This window comes from Balaenoptera physalus (genome assembly GCF_965194825.1).
Source record: "Balaenoptera physalus genome assembly, chromosome: 4".
Taxonomy (NCBI): Eukaryota; Metazoa; Chordata; class Mammalia; order Artiodactyla; family Balaenopteridae; genus Balaenoptera; species Balaenoptera physalus.
This window is the reverse complement of record NC_138891.1, coordinates 143,703,011-143,727,736: the sequence shown is the minus strand read 5'-3', so window position 1 is coordinate 143,727,736 and position 24,726 is coordinate 143,703,011. Positions and strand designations below refer to the sequence as shown.

Sequence of the window (24,726 nt, the reverse complement as noted above, 5' to 3'; positions counted from 1 at the left end):
ATTAAAATTAAATTAATATTAAATTTTAAAAAGAAAAATAAACCTCAACTTTTGCCTCAGGCCATACACAAAAATTAGCTCAAAATGGATCACTGACCTAAATGCAAAAACTAAAACTATAAAACTTGTAGAAGAAAACAGAGGAGAAAACTTCACAACTATGGGATAAAATAAGATTTCTTTGGACACAAAAAGTACAAACTATAAAAGAACAATTGATACATTGGGCCTAATCAAAACTTAATTCTGGTTATTGAAAGACACTCATAAGAAAATGAAGAAGCAAGTTGCAGATGAGGAGAAAATATTTATAATATCTACCTGACAAAAGGTGTGTATCCCAAATATACCAGGAACGCTTTCAATTCAAGAGTAAGAAGGAAAACTACCCACCACCACCACAACCAACAAATCAGAAAAGATTTGAACAAATACTTCATAAAAGAAGATTTAAGAATGGCCAGTAAATACTTTAAAGATACTCACCATCATTAATCACTAGGGAAACACAAATTAAAATCAAATGCAGTACCACTCCACACCCAATAGAACTGATTAACACAAAAAGGACTGACAATGTCAAGTGCTGCTGAGACTGTGAAGCAACGGGAACTCTCGGACATCATGGGTGGGGATGCAAGATGTGCAGGGAAATTGTCTGGCAGTACTTTTTATAAAGGGAAATATACACTTAGCCATGTGATCCACCAATCCCATTCAATCCCATTGACTCCAAGGGAAATGAAAATATATGTCCCTATAAATGCTTGTACTTGGATGCTCACAGCTGCTTTATTCATAAAAGTCCCCAACCTGAAATAACCCAGATGTCCTTCAACAGGTGAATGGATAAACAAACTGTGGTCCAGCCATACCTGGAATGTTACTCACCAATAAAAAGGAAAAGAATCGCTGATACACATAACACATGGACGAGTCTCAGAAACATTAGATCGAGTCAACAAAAGAGTACACATGTTACATAATTTCATTTTCTATGAAACTCTCAAAAAGACAAATCTAATCTATGGTGTCAGAGAGCGGTTGGCTGGTGGCTGACAGAGACCAGGAGCGGAGGGACAGGGGCTAAGCGGGAAGAGGCACAAGAGAACTTTTTTAGGTGATGTAAATGTTCCCAGTCTTGGTTTTGGTGGTAGTTAACAAGGATGTATAGAACTTTCAAAGCTTATCAAAATATACACTTAAATGGGAGCATTTTATTATGCATAAATCATACAGAAATAAGAGTGATCAAAGATCCAAAAGGAAATGGGATTTTAAGAAAACAACACCACTGACTGTATGAGGCCTCCTGGGGGCTGGCCTTTTTGCCTCACAGTCTGAATGGTCAGGACAGGTACTGGGCCCAGGGAGACAAGAGTGGGGTGTCACCCAGTGTCTGCTAAGTCGTCAGGACCGGGTGGGAGGGGGTGGGGCTGGGCATCCTGGGGGTTTGTGGCGGGCAGAGCATGGCTGTCTCTGCAGCAGTATGCGGCTTTAGATTCTGTAACAGTACCGGGCTTCAGATTCAACGCCTAACTCATACATATTCAATCATAGGCGCAGCCTGGAGCTTTTGTTTCTTTCTTTTAATTTAAAAAATGATAGCAAGGCCTTACCAGAGAGTTGCTTGATGGCCACAGGTCTCACTTTGTAGGGAGTCCTGCAAGAGAGAAGGCAGTTGCACTGTAAGATGCTGTCAAAGATGTTCATGTACATCTGGTTCGAGAGAGAAGCACTTGGGCTGAATTAGAGTTCAGTGAATTAGGTCTTTTTAAAATGAATTTCTTTGGCAGGTCTGAGCTTTCTCATTCAGAAGAATTCTAAATACTTTAAACATATCATTTAAACAACAGACCTCCTCTATAATGTTCATATTTGGTTAATAAAATAAACATGTTGAATGCAGCTGGGATGGCACAGAATTGTCCTGGTCTGTCCTGACACTTGACTGTTGCAGGAGGCTCTCCCTGTTTTGCTTTGAGCTCCTGGAGACTGCGTCCCCCAAGTGCACAAGAGAGGATGGTGTCAACAACTCAGGCGAAAATGCACTGGCACCTCGGTGATGTCACCACCGGTAATCATGAGACCCACAGGGGGTGGGGAGAGGATACTGGTGATAGGAAAGACAGAGTAAAGGTCACTGTCCCTGACATGCAAGGACCTCTGGCAAAGGTGGGGGGGAGACAAGTCAATGGAAAATAGGCAAAGAATAGGAACAGGCAATCATTGATAACAGTTAATAAAAATAAAAAGAGGGACCTCAAGAAAGAGGCTATTTTTTTTCCCCAAATTTTAGAACCTGGTAACATGAATGCTGTGAGGGCACAGGGACTCAGGTTCTCACAGGTATTGCTGGTGGGAGTACGGATTGCCACCACCTAGGGGAAAGCAACCTAGCAGCACTGATTCAAATGTAAAATCCTTTGTCTCAGCATGTGAACCTAGGAACGAAAGTATTAATTCTTTTGGTTATCTTACACAGGGATACCTTCATGTGTCACTAGCTCATTCATTCAACACATTTTACACTGAGTGCTTGGTGTGGTCGGGTTCTGGTGATATAAGAGTGAATCAGGGCTTCCCTGGTGGCGCAGTAGTTAAGAATCCGCCTGCCAATGCACGGGTTTGAGCCCCGGCCCGGGAAGATCCCACATGCTGTGGAGCAACTAAGCCCGAGCACCACAACTACTGAGCCTGCGCTCTAGAGCCTGTGAGCCACAACTACTGAGCCCTCATGCCACAACTACTGAAGCCTGTGCGCCTACAGCCTGTGCTCCGCAGCAAGAGAAGCCACTGCAGTGAGAAGCCTGCGCACTGCAATGAAGACCCAACGCAGCCAAAAATAAATAAATAAAATTTAAAAAAAAAAAAGAGTGAATCAGACAAGAACACTCTGCCCTCACAGATCCCACGTTCCACGGTCAAGTACACGTTGAAAGGACGTGAATGCTGCTGTTTGAATGGCTAAGAAATGTCATCCGCCGGGGCCGGATGACACATTAGCTGAACTGTGGAGTGTCATTCAGTTGTCAAAAAGATGGAGATGAGTGAGCAAGTACTGACGTGGAGGGATGCCCACGACATCTCGTTAGGGAGACACGGCAAGTTACAGGGTCACAGACGGAGAGTCAGCTCAGCGATGGAGAAAGAAAGTACAGAGACTCTGGAAGGAGTTACACCAAACACCAGGCTCTGAACAGTGGCTAACTGGCATCCTGTGGTTTAGCAGTTACAGCGCACACGGAAGATTGTTTGCATTTAAAATGCCAATAAAGTATAAAAATAACAACTGCGTGGCACTAATAGGTGATGGACGGACAAGCCCACGGTGGTCTCGAGTCCCGCCTCCCCACGAGGGGTTCCTCCTGGTGGAGCCCGTGAGGGGCAAGTCAACCCCACCCATCCCCCCCGCAGGAGCATGCACCTTGTTTGGGGAAAGGCCCTCTTCCAAAGGTCCCCGGAAGTTGGTTATTTGGGACTTGGGGCACTTTCCCTACCCAGGTTTCATCGTAATGGTGTTTGGGTCCTGGGAGATCACAGAACATCCTGCTCAGAATCCACGCGGTTTGAAGTGTGGCTCCACCTGTAGAGCAGGTGAGACACCCGGCTGGGGCGGGGCTTGGCCAAGGTGGTACTAGCTGCCTCCGTCCTCACACTGATGGCGAGCAGGGCGAGTCCACCCTCCCCGGGCCCTCCCAGCAGCCGTCAGCCTCGCCAGCTTGCAGGTTTCCAGGAGCCACCGCTCAGGGAAGGGGGGAACCTCCCTGAAGCCCACCGTGTGTGTGGGGCTGACTTTGAACCAGGGGCGTGTCCAGACCACGTGTCGGTGCTGCCTGGGGGGGCCAGGGCTGCGGCGATGGGGTGAGGGGCGCTGAGAGCCACGGCGAGGTGGGCGTCACCTCTCCTCTCTCCTCCTCCCTCAGCCCCATGAGCAGCACTGATGCTGGGGCAGTGGGTGGAGAGACGGGATCCCAGGCCCGACGGGCGCAGGAAGGGGCCTTCCCTTCCCCCCTTTCTCTTCTCTCTCCCTCCCCTGCAGCCACAAGGACTGTCTTCCCCTGCTCCCCACAGGCCGACGCTGGCCGGGAGGTGACAGTGACGGCACAGAGGAGGTGCCGGAGGTGTGGATGGGGAGAGACAGAGCCGCGTGTCCCGAAACGCCTGCCCCCCTTACACCGTGTCAGAGGCGCTGACCACAGCTGGCTCCCCAAGATTACTCTTGGCCCTTGGTTCCTTAATCCTGTTGACTCAACAGCAGGAATGTTCTCAGAACCAGTTATGTTGCTTCCACGATTGAATAAACTCCTGCCTCGGCCTAAATTGAGTTGCAGCTTCATCATTTCTTCCTCAGCAACAGAATTGAGATAAACCACTTTCCATTTGCCTTGAACTTGTATTTGTCTTTTTCCAAAATGCCTCTTTTCAAACACGTTTAGTGGGAGCCGCGCCGGAATGCAGGAAGCATTTCTCCCCAGCTGAGGGGATGGGCACACACACCATCCTTGTAAGCGCTCAGCCATTTCATCCGGTGGACAGCTTCATGTATCACAACTTGGCTAAAATTGGAAATAAAGGAGCGTTTGTATCACACGTGTGCCATGCCGTCCCGGCTCTCCCCTCTCTCCACACGCCCCATTTTTTCCTCATACTACTTAAGGGTCTGTTTCTCTCCTTCAACAAGGATCTTGAAGCGGCGGAGGCAGAAACGGAAGGGTGGTCAAGAAGCAACACGCTGCTCAGTGGGACACCATGGGATCCAGAATGTCCCCTTGTCCAGAAAGGAGCACTGAGACCAGACGCTGTCCCGCCGAGCGTGATCTGAACGAAGCTGGGACGTGTCTACCTGTGTTTGTTAGTCTTTAGGAATGAGGGCGATTAGCAATCAATCACCTTTCTTATCAGCTCCAAAAGAGACAGGAAGCTACTCAGCCCATTGCTAGATTAGAGCCTCTCTGACTTAGGTAAATATGTTCCAGCTTATTTAAAATGCTGGTCTGAACGTTCTCTGATCGTTAAGGGAAGAAGCATTTTGAAGGAAGAGTCAGAAGGTCATGAGATTTGGTTTGACATGAGCCGAAAAGTTCAGTATAAGAGATGGGAAAACTGGGACCCCCGACTTCTCTTCAGTAACCAGGTGGTCACAGTCAAGAGCCCTTGTAATTTGGAGAGGAGGCTGTGAAAAGCGCCCCCTGCGAGTGTGAACCGGGCAGAAAGCAGGCAAGGCGGACGAGTTGGCACCTGCAGGAGAGCCTCTCCTGGGAGGCGGTTCCTGAATCCGAGGCTGGGGGCAGGGTACAGGCGTTGACGAGGCTGGACCGAGGGGCTGCAGCGTCTTCAGCGGTGGAGGAAGCTGGAGGGACACGACCTGACTTGACCGTCTTCTGGGAAGAAACAAAATTTATCCAGCACTTTCCGAGAAGGGGAAACCCTGTGTCTGGTAGAGGCGACCTTCTGGTCACTGGCAGGCTCAGCACCCACCTGGGGGTCAAGAGTAGTTTCTTAGGTTTTGCCCACTTTACACCGGTGACTCTCACCCTCGCTGCGTACTGGAATCACCCGGTGAGCTTTAAAAAAAAATCCCTCAAAAATCCACATTTCCTGGGTCCCAGTGGGGCTCTGGTGACCAGAGCCTTTTTGATGATCGCTGGTGGTTTGAACCTGCAGGCAGGGCTGACGGTCACTGGTTTGGTCGGACTAGGTTCTACCGCGCATGTTTAGAGGGGGCGGGACCCCCGACGGCAGCTGGAAGCGTGGGACCGGAGAATTAGAGGCAAACGGAGCAGATCGGAGGCCTCGCTGGGGCTCATGCACGACCCGGGAGGGGGAGGTGAGCAGGCGGGAAGGGAACCTTGGGGAACGCCGCCTTTCGGGAGCTGAGAGTGGGAAGCAGACACAGCCGGGGGGGAAGATGATGGAGGCAGCTCGAGAAAAGGAGAAGTCCATGACCTCAAATGCAGGGAGCAGACAGAGGCAGGGGAGGGGATGCCCAGTGCTGAGAACAGTGATTAAGGAGGTCCCGGCCAACAGCATCACCACCTGGGAACCTGCAGAAATGCCAGGGGAGAGGGAGGGAGGGGGCTCTGCTTCAGCCAGCCCCGCCGGGGTGTGCGTGAGGCTGGTGGTCTGGGGGACAACGGGCAGCTCTGCGACGAGAAAGCAGCGGGGACCACATGCACCGGTTCTCAGCCTCGCCAACACTGACATTTGGGCAGGTGAGTCTGGGGTGGGACCAGCCCTGGGCACTGCGGGAGGTAGAGCAGCAGCCCTGGTCTCTGCCCGCTGGGTGCCAGAGACCCCATCCCTTGGTGTGGCAGCCAAAATGCTCCAGACTTCGCCAAGTGTCTCCTGGGGGACAAAACTGCCCCCCGTTGAGAAGGGCTGGCACAGAATACAGAGCCAAAGGAGATATGATGAAGTGACAGAACAGAATGGACAAACTACAAACTGCTTTAAATTAATTCGGGAAAAATGCACTTTTGCCCCATCAGACACCGGCTTGCACGGACAGGGCACTTCCCTCTGACGACGTCGTTGTATCCTGTGGACGTCAGGGGTGACAGGTCACTCGTGACTTTCCTTATGAATACAGATCTGGGTCAGGCTGGAGCTTATGCCACAATTTACGACAATCTTCCTGGAGCCTCCGGGAATGCAATTAGCATCGCTCCTTCTGGGGAGCCCGGAGCCGATAATCAGAGCGTAATCAGAGCCAGAACGCGTGGGGACAGAGGCTCCTGATGACGAAATTAAAAGTTCAGGAGACTGATGGATGCAGTGGAGGGGGAGGGGAAACCGGGTGGAAGACGCTCGGGGAAGGACGGTGCCGGCCGCTCACCACGGCGCTCGGAGGACATCGGAGGCTGTTCAGATGTTCTAGGACTTTGTACATCCCAAGGGTTTGTCACTTGCCGGGCTTTCTGCACCAAAGCCTGGCAGTCTTTGCGAGGTCTTGAGCCCTTGCCTGGGGCCAGGCATCCTGCACTCAGGCCGGCGTGGGTGGCTGACAGGTGGCTTCGGGGGACAGAGGAAGAAGAGCTGGTGCCCATCCCTGGGCGCTCAGGTGTGCACACACCTTTGGTCGGGGGAACCTTTTGGGCACCTACAGCGGAGGTCCCAGGGACCCCATCATGGGAGCCCAAATACTCCCACGCTGCCATCAGGGGGCCAGGGCCCTCCAGTGGCCAGGAACTTCGAGGGTCTGCCCGGGCACGCTCTCTCCTGTGGCTGGAGTAGCTGGCCTGGTTCAGTCGGGGGGGGGCTCACCCCGATGGCTGGATTGACACGTGTCCCTCGGAGGGGGATGCAGTGAGGGGCAGGAGAAACAGGGGTCCCGAGGGGCACCCCACTCCCTATCACGCTGCTGCTTCCGGCCTCGCAGGGCACGCGGGCTGGATTCTGCCTGGCCCTGCTGCAAATACAAAGTGGGGGCCACCGGGGGCCTCGCCAGCCGCGGGGCAGAGGGCCGGGCGCGGATGGGAGAGGCTCTGCTTGGACTCCTTGTACTCCCTCCGGCCGCATGCAGCTGGGCTGTTTTGCAGATGTTCACAGGTGTGCTTACTGCCCAAGCCTTCTCCTCTCTAGGTCTCTCCTGGTTTCGCTCCTCTGGCCCCCAGGCTTCCCAGCCCCCAACCTCCGCCGTCTTGGGCAGAGTAGCCGGTGGAGAGTGCTTGACAACTCCAGGACTTGCCCCAGGGGGTCAACGCCCAGCGCTGCCCAGGGAATCCGGTCAGGGAATCTCCTGCCCCGATGGACTGGGGGCAGCTCTGCTACTGCCACTCAGTGCCTCGGTTTCCCCATCTGTAAATGCCCCCTCGGAGGGCTCTTGTGGAGCCTCGGAAAGGTCCCTGGCCACACTTAGAGCTGCTACTTTCTTGGAAAGTGACAAGTTCTGCAAAGGAACCAGCAGCCTCCTTCCCAGACCCTCCCATCTTTGGTTTAAATTCAGATTTTCCTGCAGCAGTAAATTTAAAAAACAACCATGGAGGCCCTGCCGTGCATGCAGAGAGCTGTCAGACACACCACGAGAAGGAGCTGACGTAGCCCACCAGCCGCTTACCGTTCCGAATTGGCGGGCATGGTGGGGTCAATGGAGACCATGGCGTCATCCGTGGTCAGGAGGGAGATGGTCGTGTTCCTGGAAGACAGGAGAAGCCAGTGTCTTCACCCCGATGTTGTCCCCTGGGTGCACACTTGAATCTGGGCCTCCCATGAGGTAGAAGCCAGGGTAGCAGGCCCGTCCTGCCCAAGGGGCCATGAGGAGTCGGCCTCAGGACACTGGCCCTCAGCTTGTAAACAAAGTTACAGGCTGTATGTGTACTTCTAAATGCTCAGTAGATGTGTAAGTAATGTAAAACGGGAATTGGAGAAAGTGTAATTTGTTGAGTTGGGAGATTAAATTGTGGTAAAGTAGAAATGAACATTTGTATCAGCCAGTGATGAATTCAGGGTTTGCCTTTCTACTTCATTTCCCATGGGAGTCTATCTAAACAGGCAAAAAGCTCTCCTACCAAACAGTTTTAAGTGGATCAATTGAATCTTCCTCCAACTTCTCATCTGTGGGGTCTTTCACGCGAGGTGTTGCCTTAACCACGTGACTTAACTCTCTGGTCTTCAGTTGTGTATCAAAATCTGTGCAATGCGGGTGACACCTGAAACCCAGGTTGTTCTAAAGAATAACATTTATTTATTTCTTAGCACATTGCTTAATAAAAGATGCTCCGAACTGTGGGCTATTTCTGGCTGCTACAAACCGCTACTTGCTGTAACTTCAGGTGTGTAATCTCATCCCTGACTCTCCTTTTTCTCACCTGACTCTGAAAGGCTCCTACTGTCCTTCTCTCTCACCCTCCTTGACCTGGGTCATAACCTTAGTTAACTGCAGGCCAAAGCTGCTCCTTATCACTCTCTATAGTTGGGAAGTTAGGACAGAAAATCCACTTGCTGGAACAAACTGTTGATTTTGGGAAAAGAATTCTTCTGGAATTCTTATGGTTCTATAAGGTAGATTTCTGGTCTTTTCAACTTATTTCTGACATCAGTCTTTTCCTAAACCTTGATCTGTGATGAGCCCCTCTCTCCCCCTTGCTGGATCATTTGGGGTTGGGGGACCAAAGTCTAAACACTACTACCGTCCTTCACCCTTTCTCCCAAAGCAAAAGAATAAACGAAAGAAAAAAAGAAACTCTTAAGACAGTGGTTTCTGCCTAATTCCGCCCAAAGTTTCCTTCCGTGTAGCACAGTCGTGGCCGAAACCTCCAGGGACTCATCCACTGATTCGAAAGGTCCCGAGTGCAAGGTACAAGGTAAGCCCATGGGCCCTACCACACCTCTTGTCCCCTAGACTAGGCCACTCGCCCTCCCAGGTACCTGTCCCTCCAGGTGAATTTAAAGGCGTCCCCCTGGCGGAGGCAATTCCGGGTCACTCACCGAGGCAGGCCGGTGGCGATGCAGAACAGGTCCATAATGTCGCTGGAGTTGCAATACTTGCTAAAGACCACCTGCAAAACAGAAGCAGAAGGCCGTGAGGGTCAGGCAGGAGCAGGGCAGCTGGTTTCCATGGTGACGTCAGATTCCAGAGCTTTCTCTCTGGTCCCGACCTGCAGGTTAATTTTACAAAGAAAAAACAAAATAACCATGGGCACTGGAATGTTACATGCACGTCTCTTCACTGAGTCGATTTATACAGGTTGAGAAAAACTTCACTTTTTTGTTCGCTGAAAAGAGTTGTGAAAAACAACGCTATCACCCACGTAAGGACACCTGCCGGTGACATGCTGCCTCGTGCCCATCAGGGTGATGTCTGACGCACCATCAACAACCTCGGCTTAATGATATCACATTGCAGGGGGTCTCCAACGACCTCCGGAGCCATTATGCAAAAGAAATTTAAGATCGTTAGCTTAAAAATAAAAGATTGCCTTTTAGGATTTGGGGGCTGAGGTGCAGGACCAAATCCAAGAGGGAATCACCCTGAGAAAGGGTCCGATTGGAACCGTCAGTCTGCATAGTGAACAAATTTCACCGGAGGCAATTTTACACACGGCCTGGGTGTCCAGTCCCTACTGGACAGTAGAGAAACACGTCACATCAGCATCTTTTGTCCGAGGGGTCCCGATTGTGAATCTGGGCTCCGGAACCCCTCCCTGGGAGAGGGGGCTTCACGTACAGAGAGGGGGGTTGCTCTCTAAGGCTGGACAGCGCATGGGACAGTCCACGCCAAGGCTCCCATTTTCACCGTAACAGAGGTTTTCCTTCAACATTTTCCCTGGCTAATTGCTGTAAGGCCCCTCTTGCTCACCAGCAGGAGTCCGTGGGCGTGGGGAGAGCCAAGCTGAGGAGAGTGGGCATCTTTCAGTGCCCAGAGCGCTATTTTTTCAGCCAGATCAGTTTGCATCTTTTTTTTATTGGAAACAGTAAAACAGAGTAAGCAGATATTTTTCCCCGCAAACGTAGCTGTTCCCTGACTACCACGGCCTCCTGTGTGCTGCCCGGTCTGGCTACGCTGAGACTCAGCCAGCGCCACTGTCCGGGCTGCCCACTTGCCCCCCGAGGTGGTATTCGCACCCTTGGTGACAGGGTCTTTGGTCGGCACTGTCCACCTGGCGGCCACCGGCCTGGCTCAGAGCTGGTCCCGCCTGGACCCCGGCAGCAGCCCCTGCACTGGCCCTGCTGGGTCTCAGCCCAGCACCCACCCTTGGTTTCTAGAACTCAAATGTGGTTGTACCCCTTTCCTGTGCAGATGCCTCTGCTGCCCCGCACGCCCACCGGAGAAGGTCCACCTCCTCGCTGGGCACCTGAGGTTCTGGGGTGTGTCCCTTGACACTGTGCCCTCGCCAAGCTCCCGCCCCTGCCTTCACTCCGGTCCACGGGTGCCCCTCCCTCGCCCTCTGCTCTGGGTCCCCCCTTCCCAGAGACCCTCCTCTGCTCTCCCTCCTCCCAGCCCTCGGGACTCAGGGCCAGATTCTCCACACGGCGCCCCGACCCCACCGCCAGAGGAGTCTTGCGCCTTTGTCCCCCCCCGGCGTTTTCACGACAGTGCGTCCCAGCGCCCCCAGCACAGGCCTTAGCTCACGCCTCGGCCTTTGCAGCTGTGCCCAAGACGGGTGAGGTGCGAGGTCCTGGCCATTCGCCCACTGACACGGGGCCATTTCTGACTTTCCCATTCAAGCCTCTGTGAAGTTCATGTCCACCTGGTGCAGGCTGACCGCGTGGGTTTATTCCAGACCCCAGTCAAAGGCGAGGGTGGTGGGCCGAGGCAGAGGACAAGACAGCTCTGTCTGTGAACATTCGATTTGCCCGGAGATTCCGGAACAGGGCGAGGTGGCTTGCAGGTCATGACCAGATGCTGGTCAGGAGCTGAGCGTGACTCCAGGAAGTTAGTGCTGACAAGGCCCTCCCCAGGGAGGGAGGTGGGAAGAAAGACCAGGAGCTTGGAATATCCTGGGGGCCTTGACAAGAGTTGAGTTTGCCCAACTTTATAAGCACTGCAGATGAAATCTGGAGGAGTGAGTCTTTTGTGATGGCTTCCTAGCCTCGGGATAGCAAATAATAGAAGCTTTAAAAAATCCAATTAATTATGAAGCAGCAAAACAAACCCAGAAGGGCCCACAGGGCACACTGACACTCTTGCTGCCCCTTTGTAACCGATCCAGCCCAACCTAGTGAGGGAGGTCGGCCTTCTTCTGGGTCCAGAACAGTCTTTGAGATTATTTTTGACTGGGGGGGTGGAAGGAAATCAGAAATAAGCAGAAAAGATTGCATCGGGTGTATTCCATTGCAATGGAAAGCCATGCTGTGTCCATCTGTAAATCCATTTCAACATTCCTCTACTGTAGAGAAATGCAGGGTTCTTTGATTGCACTTCTGAACTGGTTGTAACATCTTGTCGTTTCCCCTGTTCAGCTAACAAGTTAGTTTGACGTGTGGCCATTTGACATCTGTGCGAGAGTCAGGCTTTTGCCTTATTTAGTTAGTTAGTTAATGAGCCTTTAGCAGGGCCAATGCAGGTGAGAGGCTGGGGTGAAGCATCACGTGAACCCTAACATCGGAAGTGCTTGGACAGCCTAGTTCTTGGCCGGGTGTCAGGAGAAGCTCCCGGCCTAGATGGGTTGTTCCTGGTGTGGGAAACCAGTCCCTGTAGCACAAAGGCTTGGTTGGCCTGGGAAGAACCCCTCCCCTGCCCCCGTCACCAGGCAGCCTGGTCAGGAGGGCACAAGGCTTTCTGTTCCCATGCTGAATCATTCTGCAAATCCTTTATCCTCTATCCAGAAATAAACAGTGGGGGAAAAAAGCGTTGGTGAAATGAAATTTAAACGTGAAAAGTGGAGGCAGCATGATTAACAGAGAAATAAGGGTCTGACGTTGCCCCGGGGCTGCGGCTCATCAGTCAGCACGGCAGGTCACCCCAGACCCTTTCATGTGGCTTGGCCGGCAGCACCGCGATGTTAAAACAGGACAAGAGAAAAAAAGGGAGAGCCCAGAGGCCTCTCTTCTGCTGGGTGTTGGTGCTCCCTCATATTCAGCTGGGGCCTGTGAACGTCAGAGGGAACTTCGGCACCTGGAACCTTCCTGCTGCCTGCAGAGCTGGGTAACAAGTACTCATGGAAACCAGCCACCCGCCAAGCTGTGTTCTGAGGGGTCCCCGGAGGAAGCAGCACACAGAGCTGGACGAAGCTCCCCTGGGCCCAGCCGGCGAGGGGTCAGGGGGTCAGGATCACAGCCCAGGCCTCCCTCTGTCCAGCACACACACGTGACCCAAACAGCTCTGACTCGCAGGCTCTGCATGGCGTGTAATATCTGTATTCACCCCCCGCCCACCCAGTGACGGTGTCCTGGCGAGAGCAGGGGGTCCTGCGCTCCCTGTCGGTTATTCTTCTATCCATCGGTTCCCTCCCGGTGCCCCGCCCACCCCTCCGCCGTCGCGGGCAAGGCCGCCACCACCCCGTAGCCTCAGTTTGCCTTTCTGCGAATGAGGTCCATCACGCCAGCGGCACCTGCCTCTCAGGGCTGAGATGGGCAACGCGCGAGGGAACGTGCTCGAGCACAGCCCTCAGGACGCTGCCGCTCTAACACCAAATTCAGCTGCGCGCCAGCTCTGCTCCTGTGAACCTCCCGGCCCCCGCTGGCTCTAAAATCCTGACTGTGGGCGGAAGTCTCCAGGGTTCTTCAAGTTGCCAAACGCACCCAAAGTGATTTTTGGCCCTCCTTTGTCGGGCACCCAATTTTATTTCAGTAGGACCTCAAATGTACGACTGCAGGATTTCCAGAGCATGAAGAAAGGACGTGTAACCCAGCTCCTCCGTTTCCACTGTTTCTTGGTAGGCGGGGGACCCTTGGCTCCAGAAAGGAAGGGATGGAGCCCGGGGTGGGAGGCCCAGGCCGCGAGCTCTCAGCAGGACGGTGCTGGGGCTTTGTGGGGAGTGACCAACAGTCAGTGCAGACGAGGAAGAGAGATGAGTGTCCCGGGGCACACGCGGGTTGACTGGGCTTTCTGGCTCAGTGCACAGTTGGGACTGGCCTTGACCCATCCCAGTCGGGCAGCCCAGGAAACGGGCCCAGGGCTCTGGTCAGGGCTGTGCCCTCCCAGCCGGGTTGCTGGGTGGGGACCTTTCTGAAGACATCCTGTAGGTCTGTCCTTACAGGTGGGGACTTGGGAGCGAGACCCAGGGGACTCCCGCGGCCCAGCCACAGCCCTCAAAAGCACAGGGCGCCTCCCGAGAGCCCGGGCCGGGCAGCCCTGGCCCCTGGGGACCCTGCCCCTGCCCGCAGCCTGACCTACAACTGTCGGGCCAGCACACAATCTCCTTTCCTCGTGAGAACTTCACTAAGCGATCCGGAGCTGCTGGCAATTGGGGTGAGTCACAGGGTCACGGGGAGTCTGACCTGGGCTGACCACACCGGGCCACCCACGAGATCACTAAGGAGGCGCAGCCCCCGGAGAAGGGAGGGGAGGGCCACCCTGGGGGCGGTGCTCAGGCACGAGAAAGATTTCAAGTAGAGCGCCCTTTCATTTGGGTTCCACAGGTGGAAGCGACTTGTCCCTGCCCCTGCCCCATTTACGCTGGTCATTTAGGCATCTGTTCGGCGCAAATGTGGTCGGCAGTGGCTGCTGAGAACACTATTTCCTCTGCTGAGTAATGGGGAGCCCGCCCAGGAGGGGCAGTGATAAGAGAGCAGAGACACCCAGAAAGCAGAGAGACAGCACCGCCCCCCGGTCCCCGGACCCCGCACCTCTAAGCACCCTCGGGGCCTGCACTCGGAGAGGGGAACCTGAGTTTGGTTTCCTATTTCTATCCGAGGCACTTCCTTGCAGCTGCTGAGAACATTTCTTGCTGGGTTTGTCAAGTTTCGGTTTGGACTGGCATGGAGTCAGCGACCACTGGAAGCTGTGGGTTTCTCACTCAGACATTTGTGGCTCTACGTTGGGAAATGCTCCCAGTCCTGGACAAATATGACAACCAAACGGCAATTTACGTTTGGGTTGAGAAAGACAAAACCCACCACTATCACAAAAGAAAAGTTCAGTTTGTGGATGTTGGAAGGGGACCAGGGACCAGGCAGGGAGGGGGACGGTCGGAGGCCTACTGAGACTGCAGTGTGTCCCCGGGAATTTTCTCTGCCAGGCCGGCTACAATCTTTTTCACCAGGGAGACAGCTCACGAAGCTCGTAAACCAGGATGGTATTAGTTCCCTTTCAAAATCAGTAAAAACTATGCATGTCAGGTAAGTTGTGCTTTTGGGGTTGGCTACTGTAAGACATGCAATTATGTTCGTCTTGCTGTTAACGCTCGCACCGAATGTGAAATTTTTTATTCGACCGCATTAGCAACAATTTTCACGGAGCGTCTTTGAACTTGGAGTAATGAATCTCGAGCAAAATTTTCCTCATTGTAATTCTTCTGCAGTTTTTCCCCCGAAGTGATTTTAAACGGCTGCAGCTGAAGATGAGAGCCGGGGTACGTAGACACCAGGATGCCGAGGTCCTGAAGCAGGCAGGGAAGAAAGGCACTTCTCCTTTCCCAGCAAGCTGTCCTTCCCGAGGGCACGCGGCGAGCTCTGTTCCTCCACGCGGTACCCGGCTCCGGTTCCTTCCTCTGTTGATGAGAACTCGACGCCTCTTCCAGCGACGTTCACTCTGGCCCCTCCTCGCTCCATCCACGTCGGCTATTGATCTCAGCCCCCCAGCATCTTAAATCTCAGCACTGACGCTTCATCATACTTGTATTTACTTGATGATGATGAATTTTACGCGTCACACGGCATCAGAAATCTCCACCCAACCAAACTAGGGTACTGACTTCTAAAAATAGCCACATTGGCCTCCAAGAAACGGAAGGCAAACCACCACATTGGCAAGAACGAAAAAGTGATGGAGAGCCCAAATCTGGAAGTAACCCAGATGCCCTTTAATAGGTGAATGTTAAACAAACTCTGGTCCGTCCACACTGTGGATGAATTACTGATCTACACAACTGAGATGGATTCCAAGGGATTTATGCTGCGTGAATAAAAGCCAACCCCAAGAGGTTACATGCTGTATGATTCCACTTATACGACATTCCTGAAACGACAAAATTATAGAGATGGAGAACAGTGTTAGGGATGGAGGTGGGGGCTAGGAGGGTGGGGCTCCGGGTGGAGGACGGAGGTGGGCGTGGTCACAAAACGGCTGGGACTGTCCTCTACCGTGACTGTGGCGGTGGATAAGAGACCCTACACATGTGATTGAATTGTACAGAACTCAACACACACACTCAGATGAGCTCAACAAAACGGGGAAAGTCCACATAAGGCGGGGGACTGTCTCACGGTTACATCCTGGCAGTGACCCTGTACCGTGATTTTGCAAGACGTTACACTGGGGGAAACGGGGTGAAGGGTACACAGATCATTCTGCAGTATTGCTCACAACTGCATGCTAATCTCCCATTGTCCCCAAGAGCTTATCTGAATAAAGTGAAGGCACCAACCTTGGCTGGGAGTGGGGAGAGGCATGCCCTTCCAGGAATGTGTGTCCAGATAGCCCTGCTGGGAAACAGCCTGGCCATATGTGTGCCCTTTGACCTGGAATCCCATTTCCAGGAACTGCTCTTAAGAAAATAACAGCAAACGTAATAAAGAGAGCATTTATTAAGTGCCAGGCAGTGTTCTAGTCACCTCCCAGGCTTAGGCCCAAACCACTGCCCTGCACGGCCCCTTCGCAAGCAAAGAGCTAGTGGGGTTGTTCCTTGTGTGTTAGTTATTGCAGAGAAATGGAATTAAGATGAATATCTCAAAGCAATGAAATGATTACATCTTAGTAAGTCTCAACGATGGAACATTATATAGGCATTAAAATCACGTTTTTGAATACCGCTAATGTAATGCTAAGTGACAATGATCAAAATAAAAAAATTATGTAAAAGAAAGCGATTCTCTCTCCCTCTCTCTCTCTGAAAAGAAAACACCAGCAGGAGAGGTCCTGAAATGTTCGCACTGTCTGGTGGAATAATGGGTTCTTTTCTTTTCTTTTTTATGCTGCTCTGTATTTTTCAAATATTCTACGATGAATACGCAGGGCTCTTATAACCAAGAGAAAAGTTACCTAGATCTAGAAGCTGAGGTTAATAACTGATAACAGAACTGGCTTGTGAATATCTCTTCCTAACAGTGGGCTGCGCTGCATTTACATAAGATTCTTAGGAGAGGAAAAAAAGGTCTTTACCATTTTTATTTGGAACGAATACTCTTTGGCTTTAAGCCAAGCGGATGAGAAAATTAAATGACAAGTTAACCAGAGGACAAAAATCAGAATTTAAATAGCATTTGGCTAGGAGTAGAGGGAGCTGGTGCGTGAGCTGAAGGCACCGGGAGAAAATCAGAGGCGACGGAGAGGCGGGGACCCTGTGGATGGGAAGGGAAGGGCAAGCTGGGTGCCTCCCGGGACAGACAAGAAAGCAGGTCTCACGGGTCTGTGCCAGCTGCAGGGACACGGCTGACTCGGGGCTGGAGGGATTGGCCGTGGCCCCCAGGGGACCCGAGGCCGTGCAGACAGAAGGGGCCACAGAGAAGCCGCATCCCCCATCCTCCTCCCCCCTCCCGCCGCCCCACCCACCTGAGACTCATGGCGCATGCGCCGGAACTTCCCGTTAAAGAATTTCTACAGCTTCAGACCCTAACCTGATGCGCCTCACATCATGCATCTTCCAGACGCACCCAAGTGAGGTTTTCAGGGATCAGGATGGGTGTGGGGTCCTCCTAGGGGGCTGCAGTGAGCCTGGGCAGAAAGCCCAAGGGGTCCGGACCAGCAGGTGGGGTGAGACCGGCCTGGGCGGGGGAGCCACGCCCCAGACACAGGAAGGGGGGGGGTCTGGTTGACCAGCACTGCCCTGGGGCAGGGGCAGGGGCAGGTGGTGCAGACCTGCCAGCATTGGGCTCAGCTTTCCTCACGTAAGCTCCTGTAGACACTAAGTATAAAGCAAGTACTCAGCTGTAATAACATAAATATCAACGCATCTGAGGAGGGACACGTCATCTTTGGGGTCGGTACCCAGGAGGCTGCCCCCGACTGCTTTCCTGAGACCTGAGTGTCTTGTACATGCCTCCTGGCCGGCGAGTTGCAGGGCCGCACTGCCCGGGCCTTTGGGCCTCTCCACGGCCTCAGGACCGTGCAGGTCAGGGCCCTCCTCAGGCAGCGTTCTGGGGGCCGGTAAAACGAGCTGAGGGTAACTGATGCTGAGGCCGCCTGCGGCTGCCATTCTGAACCCCAATTCCAAACGCGGTGCTCACACAGGGACCCGCTCTGTTCCCAGTAACTCTCTGGTGGGTGCCGTAGATTTGAACTTACAGAATAAGTGGGTACTAATATGTGGCACTTAACTGTTTATCCAAGCTTTATATAGTAGGACTGTATGTAAAATTTGTTGACAAAGAAACAGTTCAGTTGCTAAAGTTATGCAATCACTGCACTAATTCTTTGGCCATCCGGGCAGAAGGGGTGCCTGGCAGCGAGGACAACCAGTGAGTGACGGCCCTTAGTGGGCTACGTCTGACCGGGTGGGCCCTGGGCTGGCTGGAGCCCACACGTTTCCTGCTGTCTCACATCCCAGGATTGCCCTCGGCTGGTGCCAGGGTCGCGCACTGCTCCAGGCACGTGCGGGGCAGAGGGGTGGGAAGGGAGGGGTCAGGGAAGTGAGCTCACTTCCGGTCCCTCTTCCTACCAGCTTGACCAGGGGCAAGTTTCTTCACCTTGTTGAGACTGATTCTTCACCTGCAGAGTGAGGATTATCATTACCCCAGAGAAGGTTTCATCATGACACACAGAGGGCCTGGTACATAGTACGTGCTCAGTTAAGTGGCAGTTGTGATTACAGGGAGGGCCCCTTGAAACGTATGGGTGTCTTCCCTAGAGACAGAGAGTCTCCTCCTTGACCCCTCCAAGGCCATTTCACAAGCAAGAGGCGCTGAGGACACACAGCCTTAACTTCAACATGTTGGCATCTCTGGGTGGTTCATAGGTCGGGACGTGAGGATACCTTAACTTGGGAAGGCCACCACAAAGCAGACTCTGATGCGCTAACCGACATCCCTGTGTTACCAACCACACCCAACCACAACCAAAATGCAGTGAAGACCAGGATCGTGTCAATACAAATGTGTATTAGTCAACAGGATCACCACGTAGGATTTAAAAGACTTTGACAGGTTAAATGATCAATTCGACCTCAGTCTGGTTAGTGTCAGTTTTCTTCTGGTAAACACGGAGGACAGTCTTTGGAAGGTGAGGTCCTTGTGGGCAGGACCCTGCTCAGTTCCTCTGTGTTCCATCTGTGAGCACAGGGCCTGTCCATCTGATCACGGGACACTGGTGCCCAAGTATCCTCCTGTGTGAACAGGCTGAGGCTGAATTTTGCATCTGCTGGTTTTAGGTTATACCACTAAGGATGCCAATTTCACCACCACCTCCACCATCGCCTCTAGTGTCACCACCATGACTACCAGCACCACCACCACCTCCACTGTCACCACCACCATCACCTCCACCATCACCATCACCACCAAGACTGCCAGCACTACCACCATCACCATCACCACTGTCACCACCACCTCCACTGTCACCACCACCATCACCTCTACGATCACCATCACCACGACCACCACTGTCACCACCACCATCACCTCTATGATCACCATCACCACCACCAACAACTAGTGAGGTTGAACTCATGCTTGGGCCAGAACCTGAGCCAAGCATCTTACACCCTATGACCCTGGGTCCTTGGAAGGACCTCATAAGCTTGGGGTATCCTCCTCCTCCTCCTCCTCACAGAGAAGGACTTTGAGCCACAGAGAGAGAACCTGGCCTGGCTGAGTCCCTGCGGTCCTGGATACAAACTCGACCCGCCTGGCTCCAAGCCCAGAGATGCGTGCAGTGCCTGAAATCAGGCTTTTAATGGTGGTCCAGGTGGGAAGTAGAGGTGGTCTCTTGGCCTCTTTGCCACTGTCACTCTCCTATAACACTGTATGCATTCTCTGTTTGCCTTGTTCTCAAATGACTGATATTTCTGATTGCATACTTGGAATGAATATTGATTTGGATCCCACACTTGGAAGAAAATAAACCAATCCAAATCCTTTTTCCTTTGTCTATCAGACCATGATTCATTTTTTAATAGCTTTTATAAACTGTTAATCTTGTATAGGCCTTTGTCTACCCTCAAAGAGTATTTCAGTCTGGCGCCCGGTTCTCGCGCTCCAGGTCCACGAGTTAGAATTCACCAGACCAGCTGTCAGGACAGCCAAACGCCAGCTCAGTGGTGACTCTGCAACTCCACTATCTTTGGGGGAGTTAAAATCTGAATCTCTATTGCCTTTTCAGCACCTGAGAATTACAAGTGTTTAATATATAAAACAAACAAGCTAAAAAGAGACCAAGACCCAAATCCCACATTTGATTGTTTTTTACTATCACTCAAGAAATAAATACATTTTCACCAAAGGAAAGATTGTAGGCTATCTCCCCATCCATCCATCCATCCATGTATACCGGCAATTCATCTGCAATTCATCTCTAATTATAAATTATATACATAAATGGGAACATACTGTTCATTCTGTCCTGCCCCTTGTTTCTAGAACATGTAGCAATAATGTCACATGCAGAATGGATCACTGTTAACCACCAGGCAGGCAATCATGGCTTCTTTGTCTGCTAAGATAAAATTTGAATTAGGCCTTATGTCTCTTTCCAATTTAAGAGGTATTTTGCTGGTCGTGTCGTGTGAAAAGACTATAAAATAATAACGGGAGAGACCTTCAAGATGGCGGAAGAGTAAGACGCGGAGATCACCTTCCTCCCCACAAATACATCAGAAATACATCTACACGTGGAACAACTCCTATAGAACACCCACTGAATGCTGGCAGAAGACCTCAGACCTCCCAAAAGGCAAGAACTCCCCACGTACCTGGGTAGGGCAAAAGAAGAAAGAAAAAACAGAGACAAAAGAATAGGGATGGGACCTGCACCAGTGGGAGGGAGCCGTGAAGGAGGAAAGGTGTCCACACACTAGGAGCCCCTTCGCGGGCGGAGACTGCGGGTGGCCGAGGGGGGGGAAGCTTCAGAGCCACGGAGGAGAGCGCAGCCACAGGGGTGCGGCAGGCAAAGCGGAGAGATTCCCGCACAGAGGCTCGGCGCCGAGCAGCACTCACCAGCCCGAGAGGCTTGTCTGCTCACCCGCCGGGGCGGGCGGGGCTGGGAGCTGAGGCTCGGGCTTCGGTCGGATCCCAGGGAGAGGACTGGGGTTGGCGGCGTGAACACAGCCTGAAGGGAGCTAGTGCGCCACGGTGAGCCGGGAGGGAGTCCGGGAAAAGGTCTGCAGCTGCCGAAGAGGCAAGAGACTTTTTCTTACCTCTTTGTTTCCTGGTGCGCGAGGAGAAGGGATTCAGAGCGCCGCCTAAACGAGCTCCAGAGGTGGGCGCGAGCCGCGGTTATCAGCGCGGACCCCAGAGACGGGCGTGAGACGCTCAGGCTGCTGCTGCCGCCACCAAGAAGCCTGTGTGCGAGCACAGGTCACTGTCCACACCGCCCCTCCTGGGAGCTGGTGCAGCCCGCCACTGCCAGGCTCCCGTGATCCGGGGACAACTTCCCCGGGAGAACGCACGGCGCGCCTCACGCTGCTGCAACGTCATGACGCCTCTGCCGCCGCAGGCTCGCCCCGCCTCCTCCGTACCGCTCCCTCCCCCCGCCTGAGTGAGCCAGAGCCCCCGAAGCAGCTGCTCCTTTAACCCCGTCGTGTCTGAGCGAAGAACAGACGCCCTCAGGCGACCTACATGCAGAGGCGGGGCCACATCCAAAGCTGAACCCCGGGAGCTGTGCGAACAAAGAAGAGAAATGGAAATCTCTCCCAGCAGCCTCAGAAGCAGCAGGTTAAAGCTCCTCAAACAACTTGATGTACCTGCATCTCTGGAATACATGAATAGACAACAAATCATCCCAAAATTCAGGCGGTGACTTTGGGAGCAATGATATATATATATTTTTCCTTTTTCTCTTTTTGTGTGTATGTGTATTCTTCTTTGTGTGATTTTGTCTGTATAGCTTTGCTTTTACCATTTGTCCTAGGGTTCTGTCTGTCTGTTTTTTTTTTCTTTCTTTAGTATAGTTTTTAGCACTTGTTATAATTGGTGGATTTGTTTTTTGGTTTCGTTGCTCTCTTCCTTCTTTCTTTCTTTTTTTTATTACTTTTAAATTTTTAAAATTTTTACTAATTATTTTTTTATTTTAATAACTTTATTTTGTTTTATTTATTTTTTCTTTCTTTCTTTCTTTTTTTCTCCCTTTTCTTCTGAGGCATGGGGCTGACAGGTTCTTGGTGCTCCAGCCGGGTATCAGGCCTGTGCTCTGAGGTGGGATAGCTGAGTTCAGGACATTGGTCCACTAGAGACCTCCCAGCTCCACATAATATCAAATGGCAAAAGCTCTCCCAGAGATCTCCATCTCAACGCTAAGACCCAGCTCCACTCAACGACCAGCAAGCTACAGTGCTAGACACCCTATGCCAAACAACTAGCAAGACAGGAACACAACCCCACCTATTAACAGAGAGGCTGCCTAAAATCATAATAAGGTCACAGACGCCCCAAAACACACCACCAGCTGCAGCTCTGCCCACCAGAAGGACAAGATCCAGCCTCATCCACCAGAACACAGGCACTAGTCCCCTCCAACCACAAGCCACTCATGTACACAAGCCACTGAACCAACCTGACTGGGGGCAGACACCAAACACAACAGGAACTACAAACCTGCCGCCTGCCAAAGGAGACCCCAAACACAGTAAGTTAAGCAAAATGAGAAGACAGAGAAACTCACAGCAGATGAAGGAGCAAGGTAAAAACCCACCAGAACAAACAAATGAAGAGGAAATAGGCAGTCTACCTGAAAAAGAATTCAGAGTAATGATAGTAAAAATGATCCAAAATCTTGGAAATAGAATGGAGAAAATACAAGAAATGTTTAACAGGGAACTAGAAGAACTAAAGAGCAAACAAACAATGATGAACAACACAATAAATGAAATTTAAAATTCTCTAGAAGGGATCAATAGCAGAATAACTGAGGCAGAAGAACGGATAAGTGACCTGGAAGATTAAATAGTGGAAATAACTACTGCAGAGCAGAATAAAGAAAAAAGAATGAAAAGAATCGAGGACAGTCTCAGAGACCTCTGGGACAACATTAAACAGACCAACATTCGAATTATAGGGGTCCCAGAAGAAGAAGAGAAAAAGAAAGGGACTGAGAAAATATTTGAAGAGATTATAGTTGAAAAATTCCCTCATATGGGAAAGGAAATAGTTAATCAAGTCCAGATAGCACAGAGAGTCCCATACAGGATAAATCCAAGGAGAAACACGCCAAGACACATATTAATCAAACTATCAAAAATTAAATACAAAGAAAATATGTTAAAAGCAGCACGGGAAAAACAACAAATATCATACAAAGGAATCCCCATAAGGTTAACAGCTGATCTTTCAGCAGAAACTCTGCAAGACAGAAGGGAGTGGCAAGACATATTTAAGGTGATGAAAGGGAAAAACCTACAACCAAGATTACTCTACCCAGCAAGGATCTCATTCAGATTTGACGGAGACATTAAAACCTTTACAGACAAGCAAAAGCTAAGAGAATTCAGCACCACCAAACCAGCTTTACAACAAATGCTAAAGGAACTTCTCTAGGCAGGAAACACAAGAGGAGGAAAAGACCTACAATAACAAACCCAAAACAACTAAGAAATTGGGAATAGGAACATACATATCGATAATTACCTTAAATGTGAATGGATTAAATGCTCCAACCAAAAGACACAGACTAGCTGAATGGATACAAAAACAAGACCCATATATATGCTGTCTACAAGAGACCCACTTCAGACCTAGACAAACATACAGACTGAAAGTGAGGGGATGGAAAAAGATATTCCATACAAATGGAAATCAAAAGAAAGCTGGAATAGCAATTCTCATATCAGACAAAATAGACTTTAAATAAAGACTATTACAAGAGACAAAGAAGGACACTACATAATGATCAAGGGATCAATCCAACAAGAAGATATAACAATTGTAAATATTTATGCACCCAACATAGGAGCACCTCAATACATAAGGCAACTGCTAACAGCCATAAAAAGGGAAATCGACAGTAGCACAATCACAGTAGGGGACTTTAACACCCCACTTTCACCAATGGACAGATCATCCAAAATGAAAATAAATAAGGAAACACAAGCTTTAAATGATACATTAAACAAGATGGACTTAATTGATATTTATAGGACATTCCATCCCAAAACAAAATACACTTTCTTCTCAAGTGCTCATGGAACATTCTCCAGGACAGATCATATCTTGGGCCACAAATCAAGCCTCAGTAAATTTAAGAAAACTGAAATTGTATCAAGTATCTTTTCTGACCACAACGCTATGAGACTAGATAGCAATTATAGGAAAAAAATCTGTAAAAAATACAAACACATGGAGGCTAAACAATACATTACTAAATAACCAAGAGATCACTGAAGAAATCAAAGAGAAAATCAAAACATACCTAGAAACAAATGACAATGAAAACACGACGACCCAAAACGTATGGGATGTAGGAAAAGTAGTTGTAAGAGGGAAGTTTATAGCAATACAATCCTACCTCAAGAAACAAGAAACATCTGAAATAAACAACCTAACCTTACAGCTAAAGCAATTAGAGAAAGAAGAACAAAAAAACCCCAAAGTTAGCAGAAGGAAAGAAATCATAAAGATGAGATCAGAAATAAATGAAAAAGAAAGGAAGGAAACAATAGCAAAGATCAACAAAACTAAAAGCTGGTTCTTTGAGAAGATGAACAAAATTGATAAACCATTAGCCAGACTCATTAAGAAAAAAAAGGGAGAAGACTCAAGTCAATAGAGTTAGAAATGAAAAAGGAGAAGTAACAACTGACACTGCAGAAATACAAAGGATCATGAGAGATTACTACAAGCAACTATATGCCAATAAAATGGGCAACCTGGAAGAAATGGACAAATTCTTAGAAATGCACAACCTTCTGAGACTGAACCAGGAAGAAATAGAAAATATAAACAGACCAATCACAAGCACTGAAATTGAAACTGTGATTAAAAATCTTCTAACAAACAAAAGCCCAGGACCAGATGGCTTCACAGGTGAATTCTATCAAA

At 50.7% G+C, this 24,726-nt stretch overlaps 1 protein-coding gene and 1 long non-coding RNA gene across 3 annotated transcripts in view; both read right to left on the bottom strand.

Annotated features, from left to right (window-relative positions):
* The window catches only part of PDE9A (phosphodiesterase 9A), a 100,144-nt gene that overhangs the window by 57,131 nt on the left and 18,287 nt on the right, over positions 1 to 24,726 (bottom strand). For both annotated transcript variants that reach the window (XM_082459160.1, XM_082459159.1), the window contains exons 2-4: positions 9,430 to 9,500; positions 8,060 to 8,137; positions 1,620 to 1,663 (exon numbers count right to left, since the gene is read on the bottom strand). In XM_082459160.1, the coding sequence (XP_082315286.1) occupies positions 1,620 to 1,663; positions 8,060 to 8,137; positions 9,430 to 9,500 (193 nt within the window). The remainder of the gene's footprint in view (positions 1 to 1,619; positions 1,664 to 8,059; positions 8,138 to 9,429; positions 9,501 to 24,726) is intronic.
* On the bottom strand, positions 15,469 to 20,573 carry LOC309659436. Its single transcript, XR_014262807.1, has 2 exons — positions 20,448 to 20,573; positions 15,469 to 15,562 (listed from the first exon to the last, which is right to left on the bottom strand). It is a non-coding gene; the product is annotated as an uncharacterized lncRNA (long non-coding RNA).